General features: G+C 44.7%; 1 protein-coding gene across 1 annotated transcript in view; it reads right to left on the bottom strand.

The window, feature by feature from the left end:
- Window positions 1-14,798, bottom strand: part of LOC142214652 (NACHT, LRR and PYD domains-containing protein 12-like) — a 177,028-nt gene that overhangs the window by 47,676 nt on the left and 114,554 nt on the right. Inside the window, exon 10 of the mRNA XM_075283592.1 lies at window positions 11,392-11,562. Coding sequence (XP_075139693.1) covers window positions 11,392-11,562 — 171 coding nt within the window. The remainder of the gene's footprint in view (window positions 1-11,391; window positions 11,563-14,798) is intronic.

Here is a 14,798-nt window from a genome sequence, read left to right as displayed (position 1 = left end):
TCTCTAGTTCCCTATGTGAATAGCCAGTTATTGCGTCTGTCCTTATCGGGCATGCGCAGATTTTGGGATATTCTGGTCTGCTAATTGATACGCTGGTAATATGTGTACTTCATGCTCTCTCTGTTTCCCCCCCCTCAACTCATTCCCCCCCCCCTCCTCTGCCTCTTATGCCTGCTCCAGGGTCTCCTACCTCCTATACTACGTGTCTACCCCCTCTTTAAACTGCTCTCCCCTTTTCACCCTCTTTGTATAGTTATTTAGCCCCTGTTTGGAGTGGTTGGCCGATGACCACGATTGGACTTTATCTCCTACCTCCGTTTAGCTGTCGTTTGGACAGTGTTTTGCATAGCTAGCGGATATCAGCCTTGCCGCTGCTATAATACGCATAATTTGACTGTTATTGCTTTATACTGTTGATTGCTTTTCACATTAAACTGTGGTTGTTATTTGCAGTGAGAACCACTTCTGTCATTTGCAATTTCTCGCTCTTTTTTACTGACTACCTATAGTTGTACCCTCCTCTCCCTCTTGATCACCCTCTCCCAGCCTTCCCTCCCCCCTCCCCTAATTGTTCCCTCTACCTGGGCCTTTAACATTATACCTCCCTGACCTTACGCCGGACTCATGGCTAAACTAGTGTTCACATCCTATAACGCTAATCAAGGCATGGGGAAACGGACGGCATGAAAAAAATTTAACACGAAAACTCCCCCACCAGGGGATAATGTGGCGCTGTACAGTGAGCGCGTGGCGCAAAACCCGTCTGTCGATACTTGGGGATGTCCCATTTGGACCACCGACTAGCATGACCTTGCATATATTTGTTAAGGTAGAATTAGTACTGTACTCAATAATCATAATCCTAGTTTATAAGATCAAGGGAATGTTTTCTAAATGTGTATTTGTCTGATTGGTATTATATGGTAATATTTCCGTAATAGGAGCATCCTGGAGTTGTATATACATGTATTTTTACTTACCTTTATACAAGGGTAGTTTTCAGTGGTTAAGCTAGTGTGCATGTCTGAGTCCTTCCTTTGATGCCTAGGATAACAAGTTCTTAGTGTTGGAGCTAGTGCGCATGCGTAGGTTTTCTCTTACAAGTATCCATCTATACATCCTATGGATTGAGTGAGATTTAGAGGTTCACGCATGCGCATTTCCTAAATGTGAGTATGTGAGCGCCATGTTTGTTGAGGGCAACATAGAGATCGGCTCCATCACATTATATTTGGCACGCTCGGTGGGATCTTTGGTTTTACGGATCTATCAGATGTATGTGAGTGGATATTTGAGATCTGCAACTTGTTTTATTGGGTTTTGGGTCATATATTTATCAAGGTAGAAACAGTACTGTCACAATGATTCACGGCTCCATGCTCCAGTAAAAATGTATATACGTGAAACTGGTTATGCACGGATATAGCCTACTGGGTTTAGGCAAAAGTCATAATGCATGAGAAAAAAGATATATCCAGCACAACGATAGATCCCGATAAAGCTTAGCTTTTAATGAATAGGAACATTTGGTCCCATAAAAAAACCAACACAGACATCGAACAAAAAACAAATTCAGCGTTATTCAAAAAAATTCATGTAGACATACCGGACTAACAATGACGATGCGACATACTGAACCGCTTACGCGTTTCAGAGCCTGAGCTCCTTACTCATAGCGATATCTGCCAGTGTGCTTTACCTGCTATATATACTCTAGACCAGGCATGTCAACATGCGGCCCGCGGGCCGCATGCGGCCCTTTGCAGGCATATCTGCAGCCCGCACAAAAGTCTCAAACTTTGTCTCTAAAGTTTAGAGACAAAGTTTGAAACTTTTGTGCGGGCCGCAGAGATGCAATACTCACGCGTCTACACGCTGCTGTGTAGACGTGATGTGACGTGATGACGTCACATCGCGTCTACGACTATTAGCGCGCGAGAGAGAGTGCGGCGGGGGAGCGAGGACTTGGAGTCGTCGGACAAGGTAAGGCAGTTCTATATACTGCCGGAAAGCTGACAGTGCGCTGAGTTCAGCGCACTGTCGGCTTTCCCAATGTGGGCCCAGTGTGAAGAGCTTACGGTCCGGTACCGTAGCTCTTCTATGGTCAGAAGGGCGTTTCTGACAGTTAGCCAGAGACGTCCTTCTTCACAGCACAGCCAATCGTGCTGTGCTGTGAGAGCCGGGAGGAACTCCCCCCTCCCTCCCTGATAATACTCGTCTATGGACGAGTACTGCGAGCAGAGGGAGGGGGCGTTCCTCCCCGCACACACTGTACAGCGCGATTGGCTGTGCTGTGAAGAAGGTCCTCTTTAATGTGTGTGGAACGTGAAACAGAGGGCAGATGAAGGAGGGAATGGCATGACACTGGGGGCAGAGATGGAGGGGGGACATGAATCTGGGGGCAGAGATTGGGGACATGAATCTGTGGGCAGAGATGGGGACATGAATCTGGGGGCAGAGATGGAGGGGGGACATGAATCTGGGGGCAGAGATGGAGGGGGGACATGAATCTGGGGGCAGAGATGGAGGGGGGACATGAATCTGGGGGCAGAGATGGAGGGGGGACATGAATCTGGGGGCAGAGATGGAGGGGGGACATGAATCTGGGGGCAGAGATGGAGGGGGGACATGAATCTGGGGGCAGAGATGGAGGGGAGACATGAATCTGGGGGCAGAGATGGAGGGGGGACATGAATCTGGGGGCAGAGATGGAGGGGGGACATGAATCTGGGGGCAGAGATGGAGGGGACATGAATCTGGGGGCAGAGATGGAGGGGGGACATGAATCTGGGGGCAGAGATGGAGGGGGGACATGAATCTGGGGGCAGAGATGGAGGGGGGACATGAATCTGGGGGCAGAGATGGAGGGGGACATGAATCTGGGGGCAGACATGGGGGGACATAAATCTGGGGGCAGAGATGGAGGGGGGACATGAATCTGGGGGCAGAGATGGGGGACATGAATCTGGGGGCAGAGATGGAGGGGGACATGAATCTGGGGGCAGACATGGGGGACATGAATCTGGGGGCAGAGATGGGGGACATGAATCTGGGGGCAGAGATGGGGGACATGAATCTGGGGGAAGACATGGGGGACATGAATCTGGGGCAGAGATGGAGGGGACATGAATCTGGGGGCAGAGATGGGGGACATGAATCTGGGGGCAGAGATGGAGGGGGACATGAATCTGGGGGCAGAGATGGAGGGGGGGACATGAATCTGGGGGCAGAGATTGAGGACATGAATCTGGGGGCAGAGATGGGAGGACATGAATCTGGGGGCAGAGATGGGGGGGACATGAATATGGGGGCAGAGATGGGGGGACATGAATATGGGGGCACATGAATATGGGTGCAGAGATGGGGGGACATGAATATGGGGGCAGAGATGGGGGGGACATGAATATGGGGCAGAGATGGGGACATGAATCTGGGGGGCAGAGATGGGGGATATGAATCTGGGGGCAGAGATGGGGGATATGAATCTGGGGGCAGAGATGTGGGACATGAATCTGGGGTCAGAGATGGGGGGACATGAATCTGGAGGCAGAGATGGAGAGGACATGAATCTGGGGGCAGAGATGGAGGGGGGACATGAATCTGGGGGCAGAGATGGGGGACATGAATCTGGGGGGAGAGATGGAGGAAGTACATGAATCTGGGGGCAGAGAAGGAGGGGGGACATGAATCTGGGGGCAGAGATGGGGGACATGAATCTGGGGGCAGAGATGGAGGGGGGACATGAATCTGGGGGCAGAGATGGAGGGGGGACATTAATCTGGGGGCAGAGATGGAGGGGGGACATGAATCTGGGGGCAGAGATGGAGGGGGGACATGAATCTGGGGGCAGAGATGGGGGACATGAATCTGGGGGCAGACATGGGGGACATGAATCTGGGGGCAGAGATGGAGGGGAGACATGAATCTGGGGGCAGAGATGGAGGGGGGGACATGAATCTGGGGGCAGAGATTGAGGACATGAATCTGGGGGCAGAGATGGGGGGGACATGAATATGGGGGCAGAGATGGGGGGGACATGAATATGGGGGCAGAGATGGGGGGACATGAATATGGGGGCAGAGATGGGGGGACATAAATATGGGGGCAGAGATGGGGGGGGACATGAATCTGGGGGCAGAGATGGGGACATGAATCTGGGGGGCAGAGATGGGGGACATGAATCTGGGGGCAGATGAAGGGTGTATATGTAAACAGATAATTTTCTTTTATGAAACTAACAAAATCTTCTCAGAGAACAAGGCTGACTGATCACCACTTATCTAAAAAAGATTGAAAAAAATTATAGCAAATAAATGTTTAGTTTTTAATTTCTGTATTTTTGTTAATTATATTAGTTGCTGTTACATATTACTACTTCATATCTTGTTTTCATGACTGCTGTTAAAATACGTGTGTGATATTAGCTGCTTTGTGCGGCCCTCGCTATAACCTCTTGTTACTCATGTGGCCCTCGGGGTACCCCAAGTTTGACATGCCTGCTCTAGACGTCTCCTAATTAGACCTGATTATTGCACCTGGCACCAACAACAGACATACGTCAAAGAACCAGGATTTAAAGAGACACACACAAATTAAAAGAAAAAATAAAAAAATCCACAAACAGCATACAACATACTGTGAAATATAACAGACACACATGAATCTTGAATTGATATCACATAATACTGTATAATTAATGTATAACAAGTAATGTGAATTGCAATACATGAAACTAGCCCCCGTACCCAAAAGGAAATAATCATACCGGGTGACCAGTAAGCAACCTAGTGCAAGGACTAAGATTACATCTACATATACCAACTGTATTAGTATTCTAGGGAAACAGAATCCACTCATACATGGGATCATAATCACATCATTATAACACGATATATCACCTGGGCAGCCATATAATAACTCTGCAAATATTGTATGTAACCACGGACTCCCGGCCATACTCTTTGCAGGATATAAGCAAATGGCATAGATGTAGACCCACGGCAGCTGAAGGCAGAGAGCGAGGAGCAGCTGCACCTGAACCATCACCAGCCTGGAGCTGCCGCAGGAGCCGGACAGTGAGGGCATCCCGCTGTACTCCCCGTGGACCTTCTGGCTGGACAACCGCAGTAGAATGTGAGTGCAACCTACACCGTGCAAACAATACAGTGTCTGGAGTGTATATAACAATATCCCCCCTGCGCTTGACTCAAGTATAAGCCGAAGGGGACTTTTTCGGCACAAAAACTGTGCTGAAAACCTCGGCTTATACTCGAGCATATACGGTATATATTCCCTCTTCACCATCCGCTTTGCAGTCATGTCTGGGATGCTAATACTCACTACACCCCCTGAGAAATTATTTGAGGGGTGCAGTTTTGAAACATGACATGACGTCCAGATACCAAACATCCAAATCTGTACACCAGAAGCCACATAGCGCTCCTTCTCTTCTGTGCCCAAACTGCAGTGTATGACACATGTATGACACATGTATGACACTGGTGTACTCCAGATAACGTACGTAATGTCATATGTGGTATATACTGATATTAGGGCACATGTATGACACTGGTGTACTCCAGATAACGTACGTAATGTCATATGTGGTATATACTGATATTAGGGCACATGTATGACACTGGTGTACCCCGGATAACGTATGCAATGTCATATGTGGTATATACTGATATTAGGGCACATGTATGACACTGGTGTACCTGGGATAATGTACGTAATGTCATATGTGGTATATACTGATATTAGGGCACATGTATGACACTGGTGTACCCAGGATAACGTACGTAATGTCATATGTGGTATATACTGATATTAGGGCACATGTATGACACTGGTGTACCCGGGATAATGTACGTAATGTCATATGTGGTATATACTGATATTAGGGCACATGTATGACACTGGTGTACCCAGGATAACGTATGTAATGTCATATGTGGTATATACTGATATTAGGGCACATGTATGACACTGGTGTACCCAGGATAACGTACGTAATGTCATATGTGGTATATACTGATATTAGGGCACATGTATGACAGTGGTGTATCCGGGATAATGTACGTAATGTCATATGTGGTATATACTGATATTAGGGCACAGACGGACACAGAAAGGAAGAAGGGTTATTGGGTTTTTGGATGCCATGAGAGCTGAAACACCAGTAAAGTGGAATCCCCTGATATGTGACCTTATTTTGGAAACTACACCCCTGAAGGATTTCTCCAGGGGTACAGAGAGCATTTGTAACCCCCAAGTGTTGCTATAACTTATTATCCATAAATGAATACGCAGATGATTGTGAAAGGTGAAAATGACAATTTTTCCAGGAATACGTCATTTCAGTGAGTAATATGATACGTATTTTTCGGACTATAAGACGCACTGGACTATAAGACGCACCTCGGTTTTAGAGGAGGAAAATAGGGAAAAAAAATTTTGAAGCAAAAAATGGTAAAATATTTAATATATGGGAGTTGTAGTTTTGCAACAGCTGCAAGGCCACATTGACAGGTGACCCTGCAGCTGTACGGGGACGCATAGAGTGTTTTTTTTTGCGGGGCCAGAAGTACTTTTTAGTTTACCATTTTGGGGAATATCTATTTCTTAGATCACCTTTTATTGAAAAAAAAAACGGTGGTTTATGATATATGATTTTCTACTTTTATATATATATTCTAGGGACAGGAGGTGATTTAGAACTTTTATTTATTTCATATTTTTATTATATATTTTTAAAGCTTTTTTTTTTTTTTACTATTTTATTCCCCCCCCCGGGGCTTGAACCTGCGGTCACTTGATTGCAAGTCCCATAGACGGCAACACAACTGTATTGCCGTCTATGGGACATTCTGTCTATTAGTATTACGGCTGGTCATAGAGACCAGCCGCAATACTAATATAGCAGTGACAGGCCTGGGAGCCTCATTAGGCTCCCGGCTGTCACCCGAACAGGTCGGCTCCTGCGATATCGTCGCGCAGGAGCCGGCCTGCAACTTTACAGGTATGGGGCCGGTGGGGACCGGCCCCGGGGGAGAAGGGACCGCTGATACTGACCTGGCATCCGCTGTACTAGAGAGGCGGATGCCGGGGAGGGATAGACGCCGGGGCCTGAGACATCGCTGCCCTGCCCTGCATGAAGCCAGCGGCGGGGGGACGGAGGAGCGGAATAGCATCACCCCTCCCGCTGCTGGCTTCATGCAGGGCAGATGAGCGCAGCGATGTCGCAGGCCCCAGCACCTGTAATGGCGTCTATCACTTGCCAGCTTCCGCCTCTCTATTACAGCGGACGCGGCGCCACATTCTGACTATAAGACGCACCCTTCTTTTCCCCCCAAATTTGGGGGAAAAAAAGTGCGTCTTATAGTCCGAAAAATACGGTATATTGTGCCCGCCTTGTATCAGAGATGAACGCTCTAAAAGCTGTTGTGCCCGGGATACCCGCTTACCAGTTTTTGTTGTGTGTGTCTCTGCTGACATAAGTCGGGCACAACATATTGGGCACTGAAATGGCGAATCTCTGGAAAAATTTCATTTTTAACTTCTCATTATCAGCTGCAATTTCATTTCTGGAAACTAAATAAATGCAACACTCAAGGGTTAAAAACGCTCGCTACGCCTCTTTATAAATCCCATCAGTGGGGTAGTGTCCAAAATGGGGTGACATGTCTGCGGATTCCACTTTATTGGCAATTCAGGGGCTTTGCAAAAGTGACGTCCAAAAACCAAACTGTGCTCCAAAAACCAAAATAGCGCTCCTTCCCTTCTGTGCCACATATGACATTAAGTCCGTTATCCGGGGTACACCAGTGTCATACATGTGGGCATACACCGCCATTTGGGTATACAGCAGGGCGCAGATGTGAAGGAGCGATATGTGCTTTTGGAGAGCAGATTTGGATTGTTGGTTTTTGGACACCATGTCACATTTGGAGAGACCCTAAAATTGCCCCTACAAAATGGGGTCACTTCTTGGCGAATTCCAGTTTACTGGCACCTCCAGGGCTCTGCCAAAACAACATGGCGCCCAGAGGGTCCCTCTAAATCTGTACCCCAAAAGCTAAAAAGTTCAGTGCTCCTTCCCTTCTGAGCCCTGCTGTGTGCCCAAGCAGCAGTTTACACCCACATATATCATTTTTTGCCCCTCGGGATGGCCCCTTAATAGTTTTAGGAGTGCAGGTCTCTGACAACACAAAGTGGGTGCAACGTACTGGGCACCGAAATGGCAGATTTCTTTCAAAATTTAAATTTTCATTTTGTACATTAATTTTTGGGAAGCATTTTTAGCCTCAAAATGATAATACCCCTTGATACATTCTTTGATGGGTGTAGTTTTTAAAATGGGGTCACTTTTAGGGGGTTTCCATTGTATTGGTACTTTAGGGGCTCAGCAGATGTGACCTGGCACCTGAAAACTATTCCAGCCACATCTGCCCTCCAAAAGCCAAATAGCGCTCTCTCCATTCTGAGCCCCGCCATGTCCCCATACAGCAGATTATGGCCACATATGGGGTATTGCCGTGTTCAGGAGAAATTGTGTAACAAACTGTGGGGGGATTTTTCTCCTACCAGGTGGATTGAGGGGGTCTTTGTGTATTTTAGGTAAGTGATAGAATAAACTTATTGTTGGATCTTTGATATGTAGATACTCCTCTTTTTTAGACAGAATGCCTTCTGCATGAGCTTTATTAACAAGTAGTAGGTACTTTTATAAATGAGATTGTGCGGGATCCGAATCCAATTTAATAGAATAGTTAGTATCTGCTAAAATTCTATTAGCTTCTTGAATGGAACATTTTTTATTTTGCACAACCACTCCTCCCCCTTTATCTGCATTTCTGATTATTATTATATCTGAATTGTTTTTAAGGAATTTTAAGGCTTTCTTTTCATCATGAGTGAGGTTTGAGGGAACCTCACTATGATTGGTGAGTTTTTTAAAATCATTTGAGACTAGAGAAAAAAACGTCTCAATATTATGACCCTTATGATGCAACGGGTAAAAGGTGGATGGTGGTTTGATTTTAGTGGCGTTTGGATATATAATATCCCCCATTGTTGAAGTTTCAGCAGACTCAATTCTTTCAATCTTTTGATGTTGAGAATCCTGAACTATATGGAAATGTCTATTAAGTGTAAGTTTCCTAATGTATCTATTTAGATCATTGTATCATTGTAAATCATCCACTTTTTGAGTGGGGCAGAAGGATAGTCCTCTAGACAAGAGACTGGTTTCAGCTGATGAAAGTTCATACTTGGATACATTGAAGCTCCATGTCCCTAAACTCTGTTCCTTTTGGGACTGGGGCTCAGTGTTTCTTCATCTATTTTGCCTCTCCTTCCTTCTCTGCAGCCTCTAGTTCTTTTTCTAAGGACTTTGTTATAGTGTTCTTTGTCACATTGTGTTGTATTTTTCTTTTGTTGCCCATTGGTGTATAATAATCTATTATCTTGGTTATTTTTGTTTGGAGGGGACCCTCCCTCACATGGTATGTTATTGGTATGTTTATAAAATGGGGTCATTTATTGGGGTTTTCAATTGTTTTGGTAACTCAAATCTTCTTTGAATGCGCAATGGGCCTGAAATATCTGCAAGCACAATTTGTGTCTTGAAATCCACTTGTTGCTCCCATCTTTTTGGGCCCTACCGTGCGTCCGTACATAGGATTAAGGCCACAAAGTGTACATTTTTGAACACAGGAGAAATGGGGTCATCTATTTTAGGGTGTTTTTATTCATTTTCATGTGTTATGTGCAAAAAAATTGCCTATAAAATGACACTTTTGTGTAAAAAAAATGAATTTTTTTGTTTGACGCAAATTTTATAAAAACTTATGGGGTCAAAGTACTCACTATACCCCTCAATGAATACCTTAAGGGTTGTAGTTTATAAAATTGGGTCATTTATGGGGGTTTTCAATTGCTTTGGTAACTGAAATCTTATTCAAATGTGCAATGGGCCTGAAATATCTGCAAGCAAAATTTGTGTTTTGCAATCCATTTGGCCCTCCCTACCTCTTGGGCCCTCCTGTATGTGCGTACATAGGACTAAGGACACAAAGTGTACATTTTTTAACACGGGAGAAGTGGGGTGATATATTTTGGGGTGTGTTTCTTCATTTTGATGCGTTGTGCGCAAAAAAACTGGCTTTAAAATGACACATATTTGAAGAAAATGAAAATGTAATTTTTTTCATCATTTGTAATAATTCTTGCAAAACAATATTTGTTTGATCAAAATGCTCACTGTACCCCTCAAAGATACCTGAAGGGGGCGAGTTTTACAAATTGGGTCATTTCATGGGAGTTTCTGTCATTAGGCCGCCTATTCCTGTCTGTAAACATCGCTTGGTACAGGAAAAAATCACATACTCCAAATTTCCAAAATTTGCTTATAAACTCGATAAACTTGTAAATTGTTACTCAAATATGCTAAAATTATTTCAAATATGCTTGAAACACAAAAGGAACATTTGGAAGTCTATAACTACTAACTTTTTTGCCCTGTATTATTGTGTATATGTGAGATATCGCAGCTGAAAATGGAAAACCTTGAAACATTTTCAAAATTTTCATCATTTGCGAGTTTTTTAATAAATTTACCAAGTTATATCAGTCTAATTTTACCTTCTCAGTAAAGTACAACATGTCACGAAAAAACAATATCAGAATCGCTTGGATGCCTAATACTGTTACAGAATTATTCACTGATAAAGTCACACAGGGCAAATTTCCAAAATGTGGCTTGGTCATTAAGGTCCAAAACAGGCTGGTCACTAAGGGGTTAAAGAGTGTATGAATGGAGGAGGTGATGGAGTAGCATTTGTGTGCAGCATGTCATCCATGACAGATGGAGGGGCTGGTGGAGGTAAAAAATAGTCTCGTTATCAGCACATCATTGTAGCCAAACTTAGGGCTATGGTCAACCAAGGAACGATCCGGAGAACATGGAGGGGTCGTACCTACACTTATCCTTATGGGGAAGTAGCCTGGATGAGGGTAAAGCGTCCTCCGCCTATATAAGCAGGCTGTGGTAACATGAGGGGAGAGCACTAACTCCACCTTCACACCCGCTCTCACTCCCTTCAGATTAACACGTCACATCTGTCATGTATATTCTGTGTTATTGTAACCTTCTTTACCTTTTGCACTGTAACCTGTGATCTATTTGTATGAATTACACCTTTTACTCTGTTTCATCTACGAGTTGGATTGGACTCCATCTGCTTCTTGGTGTCACCGACGTGCAGCTCTAGTCTCATCAGTCACGTGGTGTGAGACTATATATAACAGGGTGCAGAGTATATAATAGGATAACATCCCTGTATAACTTGTCCCCACATGTCTCCTCCTGTACACATCTCTTATACTCACTCTATATCCTCTATCCTGCAGGCTGGACTGGACAGAGCGGCCATCAAGTCACTGAAGTGAGGACCGGAGAGACGGTTATAGGACAGGCCAAGTCTCTTCAGGGACTGGTTATTCCTTATTACAGAGGCCAACTGGGTGCAGGAAGTGTCTGGGAGATCATTACTAGCCAAACTGTAAGAATAAGAAGATGAGATGTATCAGCAGCTGTATCACACAGGATAGGATTAGATACACAGCTCAGTATACAGTATCACACAGGATAGGATTAGATACACAGCTCAGTATACAGTATCACACGGGATAGGATTAGATACACAGCTCAGTATACAGTATCACACGGGATAGGATTAGATACACAGCTCAGTATACAGTATCACACAGGATAGGATTAGATACACAGCTCAGTATACAGTATCACACAGGATAGGATTAGATACACAGCTCAGTATACAGTATCACACAGGATAGGATTAGATACAAAGCTCAGTATACAGTATCACACAGGATAGCATTAGATACACAGCTCAGTATACAGTATCACACAGGATAGGATTAGATACACAGCTCAGTATACAGTATCACACAGGATAGGATTAGATACACGGCTCAGTATACAGTATCACACAGGATAGGATTAGATACACGGCTCAGTATACGGTATCACACAGGATAGGATTAGATACACGGCTCAGTATACGGTATCACACATGATAGGATTAGATACACAGCTCAGTATACAGTATCACACAGGATAGGATTAGATACACAGCTCAGTATACAGTATCACACAGGATAGGATTAGATACACAGCTCAGTACACAGTATCACACAGGATAGGATTAGATACACGGCTCAGTATACAGTATCACACAGGATAGGATTAGATACACAGCTCAGTATACAGTATATCACACATGGCAGGATTAGATACACAGCTCAGTATACAGTATCACACGGGATCGGATTAGATATGCGGCTCAGTATACAGTATCACACGGGATAGGATTAGATACACAGCTCAGTATACAGTATCACACGGGATAGGATTAGATACACAGCTCAGTATACAGTATCACACAGGATAGGATTAGATACACAGCTCAGTATACAGTATCACACGGGATAGGATTAGATACACAGCTCAGTGTACAGTATCACACAGGATAGGATTAGATACACAGCTCAGTATACTGTATCACACAGGATAGGATTAGATACAGCTCAGTATACAGTATCATACAGGATAGGATTAGATACACGGCTCAGTATACAGTATCACACAGGATAGGATTAGATACAGCTCAGTATACAGTATCACACGGGATAGGATTAGATACACAGCTCAGTATACAGTATCACACGGGATAGGATTAGATACACAGCTCAGTATACTGTATCACACAGGATAGGATTAGATACAGCTCAGTATACAGTATCATACAGGATAGGATTAGATACAGCTCAGTATACAGTATCACACGGGATAGGATTAGATACACAGCTCAGTATACAGTATCACACGGGATAGGATTAGATACACAGCTCAGTATACTGTATCACACAGGAATAGGATTAGATACAGATCAGTATACAGTATCATACAGGATAGGATTAGATACAGCTCATGTATACAGAATCACACATGAGAGGATTAGATACAGAGCTCAGTATACAGTATCACACAGGATAGGATTAGATACAGAGCTCAGTATACAGTATCACACAGGATAGGATTAGATACACAGCTCAGTATACAGTATCACACAGGATAGGATTAGATACACAGCTCAGTATACAGTATCACACAGGGTAGGATTAGATACACAGCTCAGTATACAGTATCACACAGATAGGATTAGATACACAGCTCAGTATACAGTATCACACAGGATAGGATTAGATACACAGCTCAGTATACAGTATCACACAGGATAGGATTAGATACAGAGCTCAGTATACAGTATCACAGGATAGGATTAATACACAGCTCAGTATACAGTATCACACAGGGATAGGATTAGATACACAGCTCAGTATACAGTATCACACAGGGTTAGGATTAGATACACAGCTCAGTATACAGTATCACACAGATAGGATTAGATACACAGCTCAGTATACAGTATCACACAGGATAGGATTAGATACACAGCTCAGTATACAGTATCACACAGGATAGGATTAGATACACAGCTCAGTATACAGTATCACACAGGATAGCATTAGATACACAGCTCAGTATACAGTTTCACACAGGATAGGATTAGATACACAGCTCAGTATACAGTATCACACAGGATAGGATTAGATACACAGCGCAGTATACAGTATCACACAGGATAGGATTAGATACACAGCTCAGTATACTGTATCACACGGGATAGGATTAGATACACTGCTCAGTGGAGATGTCACATGTCATTTGAACCCAGGCTGTCCCAATCTCGATTGTCAGGAGAGGTCCAAATTAATTAATCAATTGGGCCCAACATGAATAATGACAAGCACAAGGAGTTCTCTGTGATAATTATGTTCTGTTTATTGAAGCTGCGCTATAGATAATATAGGGATATAATGGCTTAAGGATGACACAATACATCATATAAGAATATGCAATATAATTGGTCGTGGAATAAGATGGGCAGTTACATGTGACCGCCACGTGTAAACCTCTGGAGGCCACACCCACTACTCAGCCTCATCAGGAGCATGCCCAGACATTGTAGGGAGGTCACACAGGCACGTGGAGGCCACACACACTACTCAGCCTCATCAGGAGCATGCCCAGACATTGTAGGGAGGTCACACAGGCACGTGGAGGCCACACACACTACTCAGCCTCATCAGGAGCATGCCCAGACATTGTAGGGAGGTCATACAGGCACGTGGAGGCCACACACACTACTCAGCCTCATCAGGAGCATGCCCAGACATTGTAGGGAGGTCACACAGGCACATGGAGGTCACACACACTACTCAGCCTCATCAGGAGCATGCCCAGACATTGTAGGGAGGTCATACAGGCACGTGGAGGCCACAAACACTACTCGGCCGCATCAGGAGCATGCCCAGACATTGTAGGGAGGTCATACAGGCACGTGGAGACCACACCGACTACTCAGCCTCATCAGGAGCATGCCCAGACATTGTAGGGAGGTCATACAGGCACGTGGAGGCCACACACACTACTCAGCCTCATCAGGAGCATGCCCAGACATTGTAGGGAGGTCATACAGGCACGTGGAGGTCACACACACTACTCAGCCTCATCAGGAGCATGCCCAGACATTGTAGGGAGGTCATACAGGCCCGTGGAGGCCACACACACTACTCGGCCTCATCAGGAGCATGCCCAGACATTGTAGGGAGGTCATACAGGCACGTGGAGGCCACACACACTACTCGGC

This window comes from Leptodactylus fuscus, chromosome 7 (assembly GCF_031893055.1).
Source record: "Leptodactylus fuscus isolate aLepFus1 chromosome 7, aLepFus1.hap2, whole genome shotgun sequence".
Lineage (NCBI taxonomy): Eukaryota > Metazoa > Chordata > Amphibia > Anura > Leptodactylidae > Leptodactylus > Leptodactylus fuscus.
Note: the sequence above shows the minus strand (reverse complement) of the source record. Positions and strands in the feature narration are given on the sequence as shown.